General features: G+C 41.2%; 1 protein-coding gene across 2 annotated transcripts in view; it reads right to left on the bottom strand.

Annotated features, from left to right (window-relative positions):
- The window catches only part of LOC127455058 (filamin-A-interacting protein 1-like), a 42,119-nt gene that overhangs the window by 4,803 nt on the left and 16,020 nt on the right, over nucleotides 1–21,296 (bottom strand). For both annotated transcript variants that reach the window (XM_051722619.1, XM_051722620.1), the window contains exons 4-6: nucleotides 19,011–19,187; nucleotides 18,276–18,454; nucleotides 3,500–6,368 (exon numbers count right to left, since the gene is read on the bottom strand). In XM_051722619.1, coding sequence (XP_051578579.1) covers nucleotides 3,500–6,368; nucleotides 18,276–18,454; nucleotides 19,011–19,187 — 3,225 coding nt within the window. The remainder of the gene's footprint in view (nucleotides 1–3,499; nucleotides 6,369–18,275; nucleotides 18,455–19,010; nucleotides 19,188–21,296) is intronic.

Below are 21,296 nucleotides of genomic sequence, written 5' to 3'. Positions count from 1 at the left end.
TTCCCAAATTTTTTCGCTTCCTGCGAGGAGAGTTGTGTTTCTTGAAGAAACACTATATCATATTTCTTACACTTAAGAAAAGAAATAACCTTCCTTCTTTTTATGGGGTGCCCCAACCCATTCACATTCCATGTGGAGAGAGATAACCTACTCATATTAACATTTGACATTTTGATATAATAGAAAAAATAAATTGTGTGTCAAAAACAAGATTATACAGACCACATTCCCCATTAGTGCAATAATAAAACCCCGAACTTCCCCCCGAAAAAAAACATACAGAAAAAAAGAAAAACGTGCGCATTAAACCCGCGCACGACAGCACCAACCGGCGTCAATCCCTCTAAACTCAAAAGGTCCATGTACGTCTACGAGAGCCCCCGCGACAACTTTGCCATCGGATTTCTCAAGTCCGGTGCTTCTGCACAAATTTTGTGAGGCAAAATTACATAACAGAAAATACTTTGTAAAACAGACCCCAGCCAACAGGCAGAATAAATACAAAGAACATATAGATTCATTCACAGAACTGTCTCAAAGGTGTGTTCCCCCACAAAACAAATTCCAGCTGATATAAAGCCATTCAGTTTCCTCGGACAAACAATTGTTCAGTGAGCCGGCTGTTATGAGTGCAGCAGATGACATAATCATTCTAATGTCCCTTAAATTTATTTAACAAAAACAAACTCCAGCCAACAGGAGGCACAAGCACAAAGAACGATTAGATTCATCCACAGCTGTCCCGAAGCAGTGTTATTCCACAAAACAAACTCCAGCCGCTAGGCGGAACCAGCACAAAAAGAAACAAAATAGGCATCCCGGTTCCTCGGATGATCAAGAGACAAATTCACTCGGAGGCCGCGTAGAAAAAAAAAACACCATGACTTACTCAGTCTGTCAACTATATAAAGGACGTCCTTTATGTGAGCATGTAGATATTTTGTGGTCATCCATAGTGATCATTCTCAATCTGGCCGGGAACTTCAGAGTAAAAGTGATCTTCCGTCAAAGCAAAAGTTTCTTGAAGGAGTCATGCCACAAAACAAACTCCAGCCACTAGGCTTAGCCAACGCTAAAAGAAACAAAAATGGTGCCCAGCTTCCTTAGTCAAGTCACTGAACAGCAAGTCAGTCCACTCACATAAGAAACGCCCAATGGTTTTACTCACCCATAATTTCTATGTAGGCCAGTGCCTGCCTGGGGCATAAAAATACTTTGCTGCCATCCTTGGTGTCTATTCTCAGTCTTCCGTTGATGTAAGAGTTTCTTACATTCCTTGAACCGATCACGTTTCTCTCTTGTCGAATTCGCAAAGTCCGGGAAAAAGAAAATATTGTGATTCTTCCAAGAAAGCTTTCCTTTTCTCCTTGCCCGGTGCAACACAAGATCTTTATCGGATGATCTCAGAAATTTGACCAGAATTGATCGTGGCCTGTCTCCCTCAGCAGATGTGCGAGCCGGGACTCCAGCTTATGGCCTGTTATGTCGAGCAGACTCGGGAAGAGCTCATCTAGGAATTTCACCATATTTCTGCCTTCTTCATGCTCAGGAATTCCAACAATCCATATGTTATTCTTTTGGCTCATATTTTTGAGACATTCCAGTTTTTCCAAAATGTGTTGCAGGTCTATTTCGGACGCGGGCAGATTAGCGGATAATTCCCTTTCTGATGATTTCAGATAATCAATCCATTTCTCAACATCTGCCACTCTTGTGACCAACTCAGAGAACTTTGTTTCCATTGCTGTAATCGATCGACATATTACAGCGAGATCCTCCAAATCAGCAACAACCTTCGTCAGTATCACCGAGATGTTGGACAGCTGACGCTGAATTTCTTCTCCCGACGTGCTGTCCCAATCGAGTCCCTGGCTTGGAGGGCCGTCAGAGGTTTCAGCTAGAGCACGCAAGTGTCTTTTAATGTCTCCAGAATCTGAGGATTTTGACTTCTTTGCCATGTTTACCTCAAAGAGCAAATATGTAACTGGGTGTATCAAATCTCATCGGATTATAACATGAAAATAATTAAAAAACTAGCAAAGTGCGCAGAGCTTGTCGCTCACACGTCTGCCTCTCGCATGGTGTCACATGACCTCGAATGAAGACCTTTTTAACAACTATACAACATATACATGAACGGCTAATTCAGACGCAAGGAAACTTTATTACTGTGGATGTAAAAAGTACTTTTCTCAGTTGTTTCCAAGTCTTCACTGAATTATTGTTAGATATGATGTATTAATACAGATTTGATGATGCAGGGTTTTGACACAGAAGCAGATCTTTAATTCAAATTTTACTTAACTGTTAATTAACTGTATGCTTGTTATGATTTCCATTGTGATAAATTGCAAATTTTTTGTTTATTTTCAGGCAAGTGGCTTATTTTGAGCTTGTTTTTCCAGACCAGATTGCTTGCTTCTCTTGTGAGATCTGGCAATGCTGCAATTGGTATTTCACCCACCCCTAGCGCAAAGTACTGTCATTTTAAAAAGAATGTTAACTATTCTTTTATTTTGTTCTGACCAGTAACCATTTGGAAAGGAGGCTGCGGAACTTTTGAACCAGAATGAATAAAATAAAGTTTTTGCTCAGAACAAACTGAAATAAAAAACATTTTGTTTTTAGTCCCTGATTTGAAGCTCCAAAAAAAAAAGAACAGCAGTCAGCATAAACGTTATCCATACGACTCCACTGGTTAAATTAACGTCTTCTAAAGTGAAATGATCGCTTTTGGTGTGAAAAAGTACTTTTTAACTATAAATCATCGCTTCCGGTCAACAGCAGTATACGCATTCACGAGAGGGCGAAGTTCACAAGGTCTGTCATGTGATGTATTCGCGTTGGCATGTTCGGACGTAATCTCACATTTTTCTCTCTGTTGAGACATCCAGAATGAGCACAGAAACGCACCATTGTGAGTAAAGGTACAGATACAAATAAAGATCCAAACCATAAACAACAGAGCTTCTGTACCGCATTCCTCCAACTCAGTTGTAAACAGCACCACTCATTCAGGTGTGACGCACGTACATCTGTTCTTGCGTGAACGTGCTAACGTGATTATGTCACAAGCGCATACTGCTGCTGACTGGAAGCAATGATTTATAGTTAAAAAGTACTTAAATATTGATCTTTTTCACACCAAAAGCCATCGTTCTGCTTTAGAAGACATACATTTTTCCAGTGGAGTCATATGGATGATGTTTATGCTGACTGTCTGTTCTTTTTGGAGCTTCAAAAGGTCGTATAACCATCCACTTGCATTTTAAGGACCTACTGAGCTAAGACATTTGTTCTATTTTTCTTCAAATGTGTCCTGCTGATGAAAGAAAGTCATACTCACCTGGGATGGCATGAGGGTGAGTAAATGATGAGAGAATTTTCATTTTTGTATGAACTAACCCTTTAACTTGGTAAAATCATTGTAGCATATGGCCTTTTTTGGCTTGTTATTCAGTCATGTTCCTACATGATACGGTTTATATGAGACACTCACCACTGAGAGTGTAGGTCTGGCTGGTGCTTTAGTGACCTGTGTGATGATGATGCTGCTTGTCACTTTATTCGATGTTGATTTGGTGGCAGTAACATTGTGTGGTGAGCGTAGCACAGTTCCAGTAGAAACTTCCTTACTCTCAGCTGATGTGGGAGTAGATTTGATCCTGACAACTGAGCCATGATTTTCAGTGTGCTTCTTGAACTGTGAGCCTAAGTGAATGTGAATTTTATTGTCTTCTGTGGTGATGATACTAGCAGGTGAGTTGCATTTCTTAACTGGCATGGGAACCATTCGTTTCTCCGGAGTCACCTTAAAGACAGCTCTGCCTGTTATCATGTCCACAGTCTCTGGGGAGCTGTCTGGGGACAATGCAGAGATGCGGTTGGACACAATGGATACAGGTGATAAAGATCTATCCAAAGAAGGACACCTAACAATCTCTGGACTCTTTAGTCTTGAGATGGTGGCAATGGTCACTGGGGATAAAGCTCTCTCTAGTTTCTTTGGCTCTATGGTTCTTTCATTTGCAGGTATCATGGCAAGCTGAGGCTTCTGAATCTCTTTTGAGGGTGTGGCAGCATCTCTTTTCATCAAACCCTCAGAAGAGGATCTGCTGATCTGTATCTCATTTGAGGGTGTGGCAGCATCTCTTTTCATCAAGCCCTCAGAAGAGGATCTGCTGATCTGTATCTCATTTGAGGGTGTGGCAGCATCTCTTTTCATCAAGTCCTCAGAAGAGGATCTGCTGATCTGTAAGGTTGTTTCACTGTTCTGAAGATCTGAAATACTTTGAATGTGCATTGGCTGGCCATGTTTTGGGGACATGTTGACTTCAGTAGGTGCAGCATCTTCACTGGTGTCTAAAGATATTTCGGAAGCACTGCTATCTTTCTTCTTCATCCAAGGTATTGAGGACTTCTTCACAGTAAAGTCACTGACTGTTGGCGGATAGAGTTCACGCACTGTTGGTCTCTGCACGGACTTCTTTAAAGTCCTTGGATGAAGACTACTCATGATACGATTCTCCTCTTTAACAGATTTCTTGATGAATGCTGCAGGAGTGTCATTGTCAGCTGTCCTGTTTTCAATCAAATCAGTCTGAACTCCAGTTGATGTCATTGGAACATCCATAATTCGGGTTCCTTTTGTGCATGGATGTAGGGTGCGGCTGTATCGCTTGGTGACCTCAAGTTCTCTAGTGAGGTTTAGAACTTCATTGCTTATGTTCTTTTTCTTGTCCTCCTCTTCCTGGAACCTCTGTTGCAGCATAGTGTAATCCACCTGTAGCTGGGAAAGCTTGTCTTCTTTGTTCATGAGCTCATGAATCTTTTCCTTCAGGGCTTGCACATCTGCTTGAAGGTCTCTGGATTTGGCCTCCTCCAACAAGAAGCGATGCCGTAGTTTAGCCTCCTGACTACCTGCCTCACTTTGTTCTACTGCCTTACTCAATGCAGTTGGACTTCTTATTTCCTTCACTTGCTGTGAGAGAAAATTAGCCTTTTCTTGCTCAGTTGGAAACTTCTTTTCCAACATATCGAACTTGTCCTCTGATTTGATTAGGTCACTCTCAAGAACTTCAAGCTGTTGAAGACGATTCTTTAATCTTTCAATCTCCAAAGTCAGCTCCTTAACCTTAATTTCATCTTGTACATATGCATTTGAGACCTTGTTTTCTTTGTCTTCTTTTATTCCATCTGTACTGTGCTTTATCATGCCAACCATGGAACTCAGATCGTTATACTTGTCTTCTGAATTGGTAAGCTTTCCTTTCATCTCATCTTTCTCCTTGACAAGGGCAGCTATCTTCAACTCCATCTCTGATTTTAGTTTAATATGTTTCTTACTCTCCTCTATAAGCCTCTCAGTAACCTCCATAACTTTCTCCTGCTCTGCCTTATACAGTTTTTTCAGTTCCTCTTTCTTCTTTTCCTCAGACCTAATTCTGTCCACCATGTTCTTATGCTCATTAACCATTATTAAAGTGACTGATTTGAGTTTCATAAGATCCTCTTTTAAATCCAGTTCATCCTTTTCTAGTTTCAGCTCAGATGACTCGAGCTCTTTCATACGGATTTTAACCATCACTAGTTCATCAGTCAAGTCTTTTGACAGGCTTTTCTCTTTCTCCAAAGCTGCCTGCAACTGGGCATATTCTGTCCTGCCCATATTGAAGGTCACTTCTTGTTTTTCCAATTGTGTCATTCTCTGTTGCAGTTTTTCTACCTCCAGCCTCAGCTCCTTATTGTGAGTTTCCTCAGCATGAAGCTTCTTCTTCAGCTCACTGCAATTGTTCTCAGTTGTAGCAATCTCTTCATCCTTGCCTTCCATTAGCAGAATTCTCTTGCGTAATGTTTCAAGTTCTTCCATTAGGGTAGAGTTGCCAAACTCACCCTTTCTAATCTTGTCCCTCAACTTCTTGAGCTCCTCTGCTGATTTCTGAAGAACTTCATTGGTCTCATTTAGCTCCTTATGTTTGTGTGACAATTCCTCCTGTTCCTGGGACAGCTGTTTATGTTGAGATTCCTGACTGGACAGTTTTGCAGCCATGTCTTCTTGCTCTTTTGCAAACCTAGAAGTTATTACCTCCAACTCAACCTCAAGATCCAGGATCTTCTGGCTGTCCTCCTTAGCTTTTCTCTCTGACTTACAGAGTTTCTGCTCCTTTTCCTGGAGTTTTTGAAGAAGATCTTGTATTTTGTTGCTCTGTTTGTCAATCTTTTCCAAGTGGAGTTCTCGCTCATCAACCATCATAAGTGCAAATGACTTCAACTTAACTAGCTCTCCAGAGGTTCTTTGGATGCGCTTAGAAAATTCTTTTTCCTTCCGCATTTGGTATGCTTTCTCTTGTTTTAGCAATCGCTTTAACCTATTGAACAAGAAAGGTCAAACATGACTAAATGTTGGGTATCTTATAATCTCCACAAAAACATATTTCTGTCACTCACTGTCAGTTGGATGATTTACATTGTACCAAGTTATATTGAACAGACATTCATATTTAAGCACATCATAGCAGGTTGCTTATTAAAATGCAAGTCTCTTAATTTTATAAATGGCATGCAAGGGGTAGGAACAAAATTCACAAGCTGTATTATTAACAAGAGTTGAAGGCTTTTTTTAAAGTGCCAAACAAAATCAAATGAGTCTCAAGCTTCAAACTAGGGCTGCATTCCAATTAAAATTTGTATGTCCTTCCCTCACTAACTTCACTCAGTCTCATGGACTCTAATGTATGTCATTGCTTACATTGGACAAGTGCCCACTACTGTCGGACCTGTGCAATGGGCCTCATTCATGAAACACGAGCAGAACCAATTTTTGGGTAAATCGTTCGTAAAGCCGTTCTGAAGTAAATTCTCGAATTCATGAAAGTTTCCATATTTTTGAAACATTAATTTGGACGAACAAAATTTACACCTTCTCCCGACCACTTGTAAATCATTCATAAAGCCATTCTAATGTAAATTCACGGATTCATTAAAGTTTTGTATTTTCAAAACTTTGGTACGAACTAAATTTACACCTGCTCCGGACCTTGAGTAAATTGTGCGTAAGACATCCAAACGTGTTGTGTTCTTTCAGGCAAACTGTCATGACTATGTTTTGATAGAAGTGAAATTAAATAAGTAATGAAAAAATTAAACAATAATCAAATGAGTGAAATTAGCCTTCAAATGTTTTTACAAAAATACAAAAAAGAAAAAGAAAAAAAAAAGGAAAAAAATAGTAAACCATACTTTTGAATGTATTTTTTCAAAGTATCATTTTTCCCCAACTTTGCTTATCATTTTTCCAGCAGAAGTGCTTCATTTTTCTCAAAAAAAATGTATATTAATGCCAGTGACTGGTTGGACAGTTTTTGTTTTATTTGATACGAGCTTGATAATTTAGGTTTCATAATATAGTATAGGCAGCGGTAAATCAATGCTAATGCTGTTAAATCCATAAATAAACACATCGTGGGCATGTACATACATAATACAACGGGGAAAAAATACAAAAAGCACGCACATTGTTATAGAGCTTGCAAATCTGTGATATCTTATAGCATTTCTGTCAAAGATCTTCTTCAGTTATTCTATTAATTTCTCTGAAGTTTCTTCATGTTGCAAGTAGCCTAAATCACTGTTACCATCATGATTAACTTGACAAGTTTCACAAATGATGCTGGCAATGTAACAAACAGTCAGCTTAAGGTAGCTACAAGTGTCATGTGATTAAATCTCAATATAACTCTATAACTCAGTATAACTATAAACTGCTTAATTGACCCTTACTTAACTTACAGCTGTAAACAGCTTTTCCTTCCATCATTCACTAGAGTTATGTGGTGTAGGGGTAGTTTAAGTGTGATCTGCTGTGATGTCACAATCGAGTTGCATTTTGGGAGATGGAGCTGCCTGAAGTGGCAAGTGTACGCAAGTTTGCGGTTTGTTTTGTCTCTTGCCTGTCTGTTGTGAATTGAGCCCTACTACTAATTGCCCTGTGTGGGACTGATAAAGTTGTAAACTAAAGTAAACTAAACTAATTTGCTATGAACTCTCCATTTTTGCAAGGGTAGGAAAGTTAGCTAGTGTATGTTTAAAGTGAAGTGGCAGCAGCCTAGAGCTCATTGGCTTCAGAAGCGAGAGATTTCAGTGAATGAGAAATATCACTGTATAGAGTCAGTGTATGTAAGTGAACGAGAACAATTTGATTAGTTACACAAATCTGTTTAAAAAAGACTGATTCGTTAACAAAACCTCAATACTTTCTGCAACATTCATTGAAATATAGAAAACAGATACATGATCAGTTCTGTTGCCACTGTCAAAGACACTGTCAACTATGAAACACCACAAGTGTTCAACATCACACTCACCTGAGATATGTTCAAAATCAAGAGAGATCCAAAATAAACTCAAAAACAGCTTCAGTGACAAATATATACAGTATCTCCGTTGAGATATTTAAACAGGTTTGACACATATTGGCGTTGTGATGAGTGACTCAAGTGAGATTGAGAGCATGCATGTTTAAGTGACAGACCGTGTGTGTGCACCACATACTGTTTCTCTGAACATTCTACTCTCATGTAACATCCGCTATGCTCAGATATTCTTTGTTCTTTATTTCCTTCATTACATCCTTTTGCAGTTAATTTCCATCTCAAACTGTGATGTGATTCATCATTACAGAGAACTACCGTAAAGACAGAGAAAAATGGAGAACTCACAATTCATACACATTTGATAGGCAACTGATAAATATTTTTGATGATGAAATCATAACGCGGGCCACAAAAGATGGCTTGAGGGCCACATGTTGAGTAGCGCTGACCTAGTGTATAAGCAACTTTGCCCAACAAAAGCATTCACACTGGGCCTTATTCACTTTTTTAATGGATTTTGAATCAGAATTATTCTAAATGAAGGAACATGTGCACAAAGTTACCTTATAAGAGTTAGAACCGCTGCCAGTACTGTGACACCAATTGCGCACTTCAAACTCTGCCGTAAGGTAAGGAAACTCTCCGTGCCACTGCGATATTGTGCAGTATACATGCTAAAACTATAGAGTTAGAATAGTCTCAAATTAACCTACAAATTGAAAGAGATTCACACATTTAGAGTTGGTTCACAAATAAATAGAATGAGATCCACAAATATATGTTAAGAGTTTCACAAATATTAAGTGAATTCACAAAATTAGATTTGCAAATGTAAAAAATTATATACGTTTTTTTAACTCACAAACACAACCCTGTCCAGCATTTATTTGTGGATTGCTTCCTTTGCATTTGTGGACCGCAGCACACATTTGTGGATTTTGTAACATTTCTAACTGCAAGAGGTGCACAGATCCACCCACTGTTTACTCAGCCAGTCAGATAATGCCCATATTACTCTGTTCGAAGCTAGAACATGCAACGATTGGTCAATCACGTTTTGTTTTAGAATCAAGCTCTCTTTTCAACATGGTTTCTTCACAAGTTAAAGGAATAGTTCACCCAAAAATGAAAATTCTCTCATGATTCACACCTTTAAGCCATCCCATACGTTCCTTATCTTTCCGAAATGAAGATTTTTATAAGCAAATTTCAGCTCTGTATGTCCATACAATGCAAGTGAATGGGTGCCACAAGGCTGCTGGCTGTTTGACAGTCCAAAAGGTATATTTAGGCAACATAAAAGTAATCCACATGACTCCAGTCAATCAATTAATGTCTTCTGAAGCAAATCGATAGGTTTGTGTAAAAAATAAATCGATAATTAAAACTTAATTAACTTTTAAAAAATGCTTCCTTGTAGCAGTGGACACATCACGGAGCTGTCGTATGACGTAAGTGTGATGGCGTGTTCATGCGAGAAATTGGAAGCGTGCACTTTGTTTACAACAGAGGAATGAAAATTATTTTGATTTGTTCATTAAACTCTTCTGCATAATGGATTCTAACCCGACCTCCAGTCTGAGTTTGTTACAATGGACATACAGAGCAAAAATGTGCTCTCAAAAATCTTCATTTCGGCTCTGCTGAAGAAGGAAAGACATACACATTTTGGATGGCTTAAGGGTGAGTAAATCATGAGAGAATTTTCATTTTTGGGTGAAATAATCCTTTAAGGATACAACTGTGGCAGCAGGGTTGTGGTCGAGTGTCTGTCGAGAGAGAGAGAGAGAGCGGTAAGGGTGCATACACCTGAGCCAAATTATGACTAACACCTGTCTCTAATTGTAGTGAGATTGGGGAGAGCAGCATAAAAGGACCATGCCAGTGCCAGATCGGGAGAGAGAGACTGGGTTGAGAACTTTACTGTGAAGCTGGTCAAATAAAAGTTCCCTACCTGTGTTTGAAGAATCAAGTTCCCAGTGTCCTTCCTTGTTACAACAATTTACAACGTTTTTACAACGCATAACTTCGAGACACATGATACTGCTGCATTTAACTGTGCAAGAAACTAGGAAAATAGAAGATAAAATAGACTGAAGCCTAGATTTTGCATTTTAATAGAGGCTACTGCTAAAAAATAATTTCTTAATTTTTCTTGTTTAAATTTCTTGTTTTATTGAAAAAATTAAACAAGAGAAATTTACCTGAGAAAAAGAATTGTGTATTAAGACTTATAGAGAATACATCTTATGTCTAGAATATATCTTCTTATTAGCCTATTTTATTTAAGTGTCTTATTCTCACACCATTGGGAAATAATTTTTAAATGTGTTAGCATAAACTGAACCAAACTTATGCAATTTTGCTTCTCCGGTCATTTAAAAAAAAGATTTTATACGATATTTTTCTAGGTCTTTAAAAGTAAGTTGTTTTTTTTTTTTTTTTCTGGAAGCAAAACCAAGTTAGTGAAATGTTTTTGCAGTGTAAAACACTATCTGACAGTGAGATTGCAACCTTTTTTTAAATAAATAAAATGTGCAACGTGTAAGCATCTTTAGCTGTATATGGTATTTTTAAATGGTTTTTTTTTTTTTTTTGGTACCACGAACAGGGTTGGGCAGATGGCCTTTGGGAATCGAAAATATCACTAGCCAAGAAATATTCATTAAAAGTACGTTCCCTCCGTACAAGGGCACTAATTTGGCTTGAACATTAGGGGGGGTTGCAGTGTGAAGCATTTACCCATGTTTCCATTGATGTACTTCCACTGTACTTGCTTGTTTTGATTATTGGGGTGGTTTACGTCCCTGCCTCCATATGATCCAATGGGAAAGTCTTCCATAAGCAGTGCATCTATTACCAATATTTCCTTTTAACACAGGGTGACCAGATTCCTGCTTGTGGAAAACGGGACAGCTCCTCCCAGCAAAAATTAAATTTATGTATCCTTACCTAGATGCAGATCAATGTGAAGGAGAGGGTGAATCTAGATCTAACTGTTGTCACCTTGTACTTTTCTCTGGCAGCAATTTTTCTCAGTGTGCACTTGTCTTTCAAGAGATTATCATAAAATGCAGAGCAGTCCAGTCCAAAATTAAGACGTACGAAAAACATTGCCTTCATGACTGTTACACTAAGTCGAGATTTATCCAGTTTCCATGTTGTGTTCATTAATGAGAACACACGCTCCACAGATGCAGATGTCCCAGGCAGGCATAAAACAAACTCCACGAACTTGGCTAAGACTCCAAAGTTGATGGTCTTGCTCTCCAGCTCACGAAAAACATCTGTCTATCTCTCAGATACAGCCATCTTGTTCATCTTCCACTCAGTGATGTGACAATGTATTTCACGTAAGCCCGCTCATTAAAGATTGTGGTTTCATCAATCAAACTGAGAGTGGGGATTCTTGAGTAGAAGTGTTCAAGGCTGCTCTGAATGTCTTTCCACTCTGAGATGTCTCTCAGTAGGGCCCACTCAAGTTTTTCTGTGTTCTCCAATGAGCGGCTCCAATTTTGGAGGTAATCCACCGATGCCGAATAAAAGTTTCTCACTGCACAAAAGAAATCATCCTCGCGCATGCCACCAGCTTCAATCAGGGCATCTAGTTGCTTTTTCATGTCAGCGGGTATGAATTATTCCTCCAGACTGGCCTGCAAGACTTTTCTCAGGTCATGATTGTGCAAAGCTTTGGCTGTGCACAACAGAATAAGCAAAAAGTCCTTCACTCGCATGCACCTTGTCAGATTCTGAACTTTGCTTCACAAAAAAAAAAAAAAAATCGCTAACACTTGGTGTGGCACACTTTTAGCAGCATCCACATGCTTTTTTTGTATGAACATGCTGCACGATGTCGGTGCGGCCTCCATGGGCGATGGAAAAGCGAGCTCCACAAATCTCACACCTCACTTTACAAGGCTCTGTCTGTGATTCCTTTTTTTTAGAAATTTTAAATCTTTTTAAAGATATTCATTAAATGTACATGTACGCTTCTTTGACATTTTTCCAGCCGCAATTTCATTTGTGTGCTCTTTCAAACTGACTCTTCAATCAGTTCACTAACTGGACGTCTATTGATAGGGGATTGTGATTGGATAGTTTAATCCAATCATGTACTTCAAATTACATGGTATGATTTTATTGGTTTTACAAGCCGTATCCTTGGCTACCTTTGATCAGAATACTCACGTGACTGAGAAAGATGCTTGGGTGAGAAATTTTAAGAGAGGGGAAATATGGGACAAAGCACGATTTTTTAAGAATAAGTCGGGACACTAGAAAAAGTGCTTGAATACGGGACTGTCCTGGGAAAAACGGGACATCTGGCCACTTTATTTTAACAGCTTATATTGTAATGCATTTTCAATTAATTATGTAAAATTAATATAGCCTAATATTGTCTGAATAACAGTTATTTCTAATTTGAGTGCTGAACTCCATACTTTTTTATTTGAAATGTGGTTTATTAAAAGAAAAGTGCAGTTTAAAATCCCAATGCCAATTCATACACACCAGTAAAAGAGTGCATACACACAGTCAAGATTTTATGTAATTTTGAAACAATTTGAGTGCGAACGAATTGATGAATCATGATTTCTTCATGAAAATGCACAGTTAGTGAATGAGCCCATTGTTCTAATGCTTCGCTACTGTCACAGTTACCATGATGTAAATGTACATGAATGTTTAAATAAGAATCCCCACCTAGCTGCCTTCTGCCTACACTAAGTAACCACAATGTCTTTTCATGGGATTAATAATTTAAAGCAAGTTAATCTGAGTTAATCAGAGTTTTGTTCTGTATGTTTGCCACTAGAAACTCAGATTTTAATGTTATTGTTCTGAAGGTCTACAATATAATATAATATCACAGACATAACCTTTGTTACAAAGGCTGCATTTACACGGCAAGGCTAAATGCACAGATCCAATCTTTTGACCGTATCCAATATTTTTTTAAATTTTTTTTTTTGTCCTGCCTGTTTACATTCATTAAAGACACAACACGTATCTGATATTTGTGTCTCTGCCCAAACTTGAATGATTCCATTGCTGATCACATTCAATTATGAGCACCACTGTTCACCCTCGGGTTTTGAATGACCTTGTGCTATTTCATATTTTCAAAAGTAGGCAAAATTGCACGCGATTCCGCAGTAATAATTACTTTATGGACATGTGTCCAGAAAACTAATCCCGTCCAAACAGGGCTTTAGCCACACTCTGACCGATAGTGAAATCATTAAAGTGGTGCTTAACATAGCTGCAGTGAAAAGTCGATTTTGTTTTCACCTTTTTTGCCTAATTAATTGCAATCAATTAACTTCCACATCGTTTTACCTTGATACAGGCCCTTCCCGCGGTTTGCTTTTGAGGGCCGGGCGTACCAGTACGAGGTCCTCCCATTCAGTCTGTCCCTGTTGCCACGCATCTTCACGAAAGTCGCAGAGGCAGCCCTTGCACTGCTAAGGGAAGTGGGCATCCGCATCCTCAACTATCTTGACGACTGGCTAATCCTAGCTCACTCTCGGGATCTGTTATGTGCGCACAGGGACCTGGTGCTCAGGCACCTCAGCCGGCTGGGGCTTCGGGTCAACTGGGAAAAGAGCAAGCTCTCCCCGGTTCAGAGCATCTCTTTTCTCGGATCGGAGTTAGACTCAGTCTCGATGATGGCATGCCTCAGTCAGAGAGCGTTTGCAGTCGGTGCTGAACTGCCTGAAATTGTTCAGGCAGAGAACAGCGGTCCCACTGAAACAGTTTCAGAGGCTCCTGTGGCATATGGCATCCTCGGCCGCTGCCACACCGCTCAGGTTGATGCATATGAGACCGCTTCAGCACTGGCTTCAGACTCAAGTCCCAAGATAGGCACGGTGCCGCGGGACACATCACGTGGTCGTCACGCCGATCTGTCACCGCCTCTTCAGCCCTTGGTCGGACCTGGTGTTTCTACGGGCAGGAGTTCCCCTAGAGCAGGTCTCCAGGCATATCGTCGTCACGACAGATGCCTCCAAGACAGGCTGGGGTGCTGTATGCAATGGGCATGCAGCTGCCGGCTCTTGGACTGGCCCACGACTGCATTGACACATCAACTGCCTCGAGTTGCTGGCAGTATTGCTCGCCCTGCAGAGGCTTCAGCCATTGATCTAGGGCAAGCATGCGTTGGTCCGGATGGACAACATGGCAATGGTAGCGTACATCAACTGCCAAGGTGGCCTGCGCTCCCGTCACATGTCGCAACTCACCCGCCGTCTCCTCCTCTGGAGTCAGCAGCATCTTAAGTCGTTGCGAGCCACTTACATCCCGGGCAACCTCAACACCGCTGCGGACGCGCTGTCATGACAGGTCACGCTCAGGTGAGAGTGGAGACTCCACGCCCAGGTGGTCCAGCTGATTTGGAGTCGATTCGGGCAAGCACAGGTAGACCTGTTCGCTTCCCAGGAATCCTCCCTCTGCCCACTATGGTACGCCCTGACTGAGGCTCCCCTCGGTACAGATGCGCTGGCACACAGCTGCAAGTATGCATTCCCCCCAGTGAGCCTACTTGCACAGACCCTGTGCAAGGTCAGGGAGGACAAGGAGCAGGTCGTCCTAGTAGCACCCTACTGACCCACCCAGACTTGGTTCTCGGACCTCAATTTCCTCGCAACAGCAGGGGCGGCTGTCCCACTCCACCATGAAGGTGTATGTGGCTGCTATAGCGGCGCACCACGATGCAGTGAATGGTAAGTCTCTCAGGAAGTACGACCTGATCATCAGGTTCCTTAGAGCGTGAGGAAGCTGAACCCTCCCAGACCACGCCTCATCCCCTCGTGGGATCTCTCCGTGGTCCTGCGGGGAGCCCCCTTTGAGCCGCTGGAGTCAGTTGAGCTAAAGGCACTCTCCTTGAAGACTGCCCTCCTGACTGCGCTCACATCCATCAAGAGGGTAGGGGACCTGCAGGCGTTCTCTGTCAGCGACACGTGCCTGGATTTCGGTCCGGAATTCTCTCACATGATCCTGAGACCCTGGCCGGGCTATGTTCCCAAGGTACTCACAACCCCATTTAGGGATCAGGTGGTGAACCTACAAGTGCTGCCCCAGGAGAAGGCAGACCCAGCCTTGTCATTGCTGTGTCCTGTGCGTGCTTTACGAATCTATTTGGATCGCACGCAGAGCTTTAGGTGCTCTGAGCAGCTCTTTGTCTGCTTTGGAGGTCAGTGGAAAGGGAGCGCTGTCTCCAAACAGAGGATTTCCCACTGGGTCATTGATGCCATCGCTTTAGCATATCATGCCCAGGACGTGCCGCCCCCCTTGGGGCTACAAGCACACTCTACTAAGAGTGTGGGGGCCTCCTGGGCTCTGACCAATGGTGCCTCTTTAGCAGACATATGCAGAGCAGTGGGTTGGGCAACACCCAACAAGGTTTTACAATCTCCGGGTTTAGCCGGTCTCATCCCATGTGTTGTCAGGTACGAGGGCCATGGCTGGGGTAGCCTGCTCGTAGGAGCGTTGGGGGAGGTTACGTGATGGCCTGGAGTGCTGGCTACGAGGCACACAGCTGTCTGCCCATCTCACACCGCCAGTCCACGTAACACAGTTCAACTAGTTGTGGCGTTTTGTATAGGGACCCCTAGTGTCACTACATCGACACAACTTCGAGTGAGTGACAGATAGGGAACGTCTTGGTTACTTTTTTGGAGGGAACGAGACGTTGTGTCCCTCCGGCCACAACACTGAACTACCTGCTGAAATGGCCGGGACCTTGTCTCGGCTCCTCAGCATAAAACCTGAATGAGTGATTGCGAGCCAGCTCCTTTTATACCCGTATATCCAGGGGAGTGGCATACAAATTCCACTCGCCAATTCCCATTGGCCTTTTCTCAAAGATCAGAGGTGTTTGGGGCTTCCAAGAGTGACCCCTAGTGTCACTACATCGACACAACATGTCGTTCCCTCCATCAGGGAACAGAGGTTACGAAAGTAACCAAGATGTTTGTTTTTGTGTAATCTGTATATTATATGTCAATTGCACCTGTCCAGTGTATTTTTTAGTAGTGGTGCTTGCTATGGTAAGAATCACTATTATTATTGCTCACACTGTTGTGTAAGTAATAAATATTGGTGCACCATTTGTGCTATGGACATGAATGATACCTCAAATCATGTGGCTCATTGAGGAGAGGTGTACAGTTACTTTTCTAAAACATCACCCTACTAAAAATACCAGCTTAACCAGCATGTAATTCCCATGCTGTTACAGGTTAATTAGAGCTGGTTTGGTGCTGGTATAGCTGGTGGACCAGCCATGCTTTTCACCAGCAAAAACTAGCTGGTGAATCTGGTTGACCAGCATGGTCTTTATGATGAGGCTGGTTACACTAGTTCAAAAGCCTGGTGGAGACACCAGCACATCAGGGGCCTGTTGCACCAGCTATAAGTTACAACTTAGCCTAGTTGTGGTGTAAATGGGCACTAATTCACAATTTACGGACTACTAAATATTTGTGCATTGCACCATTAAACACCGGTGAAGCGTAACCCTATATATAAACTAAATATTTACAGCATTCTCTGACCAGGAGTAACGGTTGGAATAAAAAAGCAGACTGAGTAAATGACATCAATGAGCTCATGATTTGTGACAGACTTCAGTCCTTTAAACATTTATAATGATGTTGACATTTACACTCGTTTATATTTACAAGACAGAACATATTGTCAAAAACACACTTCTTAGCAGCTCTTCAGCATGAAACTGATCTAAAACGGTGCACTATCAGGGGTGCGTCACCCGGTGTCAAGTTTCAACACATACAAAATATATTGGATATTAAAATTAATAAATGTCAATTTGTCCAGCCTTAGTATTAGTATTTATTTATTGCCCCTTATTAATTTTAGATACAGTTCCTGAATAATATTATTACATAGGCTAAATATGCTACTTATTAAATCTACTTTTATTACACATCTTATTTTAATGGGAATATAGTTTATTACAGCTGACAGTTATGAGAGAAAGCAAGGTTTGAACATTAACTGTAACAAGATTAAACTGAAATGCATGGCATTTTAACACTTTTATGTTCAAATTTGAAGGCTGCTTATTGGATCAATACAGGTAAGCGTCATATTATGCAACTACGCATTACTTTATGGAGTGTTTACGACCTACTAGCTAAGTCTTGCCTTAAGAACCAGTGGTGCAACCAAATTAAGCACTGACTTAGTTACTAACTAACTAGTAGTTACTAAGCCCTTAGTGTGAACTTTACGTCCCAACTTAAGTGAGACCATACGCATAGCTGGTGCAACCCTACCCAGTACACCAGCATCCAAAACAAAACATAAGATGGTCTTTTCAGCAGGGTAGACATAAACTGTTTGTCTGGCAGATGATAAAGCAGGTGAAAAAAATCCTTGGGGTGGGCTATTTTTACTTGGGCCAGTAAGCAACCACCTAGAACATCCTAGCAACCGCATATTCACGCTAAAAACCATTAAGAATGCCTTAGCCACTGCATAACAACACTCTGGTAACCATCGAGAACACCCGAGCATCATGCTAGCAAGTTTCCCTTACTTTCCCTTTGCGACAAACTTGCGGCAAATTGTCCATTGTTGCCAAAGGTTTGCTGCAGGTTCACCACTACCGGTGAAGAGCTGGAAACTTCTGGCAAACATTTGTGGCGAATCACAAGCTCATTTGCATGTGAAAATAATGAGTGGCAAATTTGTGGCAAGTTAATGGCTAGTTTGCCAGAACTCTAGATTTTTTGTAAGGGTTAGCATGGACAAGCAACACGTGCATTTTCTTTAGATAATGTAAAATCTCATTTATTTACTTATCTATTGTACTGTATATTGCTTGGAATTGCATTTGAATAGTTTGTTTCTTCCCTGCCATAACTCTTTCTATCTCACCTCTCTCGTTCCTGCTCCAGTAGGTTGGTGAAGTCATCACTCTTGTTCATATAGTCCACGTGTTTGCGTTTCTCCGTGTCCAGCTCATGGACGGTGTGTCTGTGGCTTTTCTCTGCCAGTAACAGTTGTTCCAGCATGCGACGGTATGACTCCCTGTGCTTATCCTGCAGTCTGTCCAGCTGAGACACAAACAGAAAAAAACAACAAAATTGTAAATTTGACAGAGGAAAGGACCTGCACTATTTTAATGCACACACACTTACAAACAAACACACACACACACACACACTGAATAGAATAGAATAGAATAGAATAGAACAGAACAGAATAGAATAGAATTTATGTCTACAGTGGAACCAGAAGTATTGGGACACTTATTCAGCCTATAATAATTTATCTAATATATTGACTTTGACAAGAAAGGTTGCACAAGCACACTTTTCAAGCAAAACTTTCCACAGAGATATTTTTTTCAGTTTTAAATAATAAAACATACATATACTGTTCAAAATTAAAACAGAAATGTTCTTGGACACTTTCAGATGTGGAACATATCCATAGTTCATGTGGTGAACAAGTGCTATGTAACACGTGTAAACTTGAGGGGAACTGATACATCTACTAAAAATCATCTTATGGTTAAACATCATTGCAATATTGCCACTTGGAAAAGTTAAGTTAGTTTTGAGAAAAGCTCAGTCATCATTTGTTTGCAGGTGCCACTTGGTTTGATACCTCTGCCATAGGCTTCTCATACACATTGTCGTGGTGTGTGTGGTTCTTGTTGAGCATGCTGTCTCTCTTTAGGGCCTGCAAGGGTCTTGTGGGCCTTGCTGAGCCATAACGAGACTCTAGCTCCATCGGTCGACTCGTCAGTGCAGAGCTCAACAGACATATCACATCTTCTCGTGCCTGGGTGAAAACCATTAACAAACATAATAACTGATAACTGAGACTAACCTTTAAATTAAAGAATATTCTATACAGAAGAAATGCTATCTTAGTAATATGTTTGGAAAGCATAATCATTTTATTCTATGCTGATGAACCTTGGGGTGGTAGTGCATGTAAAACATAAACAAAAAAAAGTTATTATTTTCCATTTACACCAGATGGTGCCAGACAAACTAACATCAGGCAGGACAGATAAAACTCAAAACTACTTCAGTGTGGAACACTGAAAACTATTGACTTTTTGAAACCAGCAACATCACTATAAAACAAACAATATACTTCTCAAGCCACTTTTTATATAGTCTATCCAATGACTTCCCTGATAGCACACGTACATCACCCAGATGTCTATTTAATGTGTGTGTGTTTACATCTGGAAGATGTATTTTTTAGGTTGTTTGCTCATCTGCCATATGTCTATAATATGTTTCCTATCAGATGTCAATAAGACATTCTGCAGATGTCTTTTGAGACGTTAATGATTTAGAATGTTTGTAAATCTGATTTTTTTTTTAAATGTTTAGCAGATGTTAATTAAAATGCGATTCTTTCCAGATGAAAAGATCTAAAACAGACATCTCAGAGACATACACTACCGGTCAAAAGTTTTGAAACACTTACTCATTCTTTATTATAATTTATTTTAACTATTATTAGAATAATAGTAAAGTCATCAAAACTATGGAATAACATAAATGGAACTATGGGAATTATGTTGTGACTAAACAAAATCCAAAATAAATCAAAACGTCCTGGTTACTTGTGTAATCTCCGTTCCCTGATGGAAGGAATGAGACATTGTGTCGATGTAGTGACACTAGGGGTCACTCTTGGGAGCCCGAAACACCTCTGGTCTTTGATAAAAGGCCAATGAAAATTGGAGAGTGGTATTTGCATACCACTCCCCCGGACATACGGGTATAAAAGGAGCTGGCGTGCAACCACTCATTCAGGTTTTGTGCTGAGGAGCCGAGACAAGGTCCCGGCCATTTCAGCGGGTAGTTCAGCATTGTGGCAGGAGGGACACAACATCTCGTTCCCTCCATCAGGGAACGGAGGTTACACAAGTAACCAGGACGTTCCCTATCTGTCACTCACTCAATGTTGGGTCGATGTAGTGATACTAGGGGTCCCTATACGAAACGCCGCAACTGGCTGAACTGTGTCACGTGAACTGGCGGTGTGTGACGGGCAGACCACTGTGTGCCTCATAGCCAGCGCACCAGGCCAACATGTAACCTCCCCCAACGCTGTTATGAGTGTCGAATGGCCCTTCAGGGACAAGTCGACTACCCAAAACATAGAGAGAAGCTAGCCCAGTCGTAGCCTCTTATCCTTTTTTTTTTTTTTTTTTTTTTATATATATATATATATATATATATATATATATATATATATATATATATAAAAGGAATTAACCGACTGGGGCCACCAGGTCTACGTCGGGGGGGGTGTCCCTTCCAAGGGGAAGACACCGCGGAGACCACACCCCGCCCAGAAAGTGGTGGGCGGGGGGGGGGTATTTTGAGTGGAAATACGTCACATGGTCTTGCCGAACTGTGTCGGAAGTATGTCATGTGGAGAAGTCCCATGGTAGGTCCTACCCTAAGGGGGAGGAGTTTCTACAAACATGGTGACTGGGGCAGAGTGGGCTCTGCCCAAGGAAGATGCAGTTTACCAACAGGGAAACAAATTATCAGAAGATATACGTCGCATGGGGTTACCTATGGGGAATCACCACATGCGGAGCACCTACCCCAGTACAGGGCTTAGTTAGCACATGTACTGAGCCGGCAGCGAGTTTCTCCGCGAACTCATCAGCCACAGAGCTCGAAGGAAATCATCCAGGGCACACAGTTTGTGAACACTACTGGGAGTCAACAGAGCACATCTTCAGCTCAGGGGAGGTGAAAGGCGCTATGCGCAAGTGATACACCTGGCCAGCTGTCCCGGACTTACCTGCTTGTACGTGCCACTACACGGGACGAAACCGGTTCCACCCGGAGATTGTAAAACCTCGCAAAGGTGGTGGGTGTTGCCCAGCCTGCTGCTCTGCAAATGTCTGTT

Source organism: Myxocyprinus asiaticus, chromosome 17, assembly GCF_019703515.2.
Source record: "Myxocyprinus asiaticus isolate MX2 ecotype Aquarium Trade chromosome 17, UBuf_Myxa_2, whole genome shotgun sequence".
Taxonomy (NCBI): Eukaryota; Metazoa; Chordata; class Actinopteri; order Cypriniformes; family Catostomidae; genus Myxocyprinus; species Myxocyprinus asiaticus.
The sequence above is the reverse complement of the archived record's forward strand: the minus strand, read 5'-3'. Positions and strand labels throughout refer to the sequence as shown.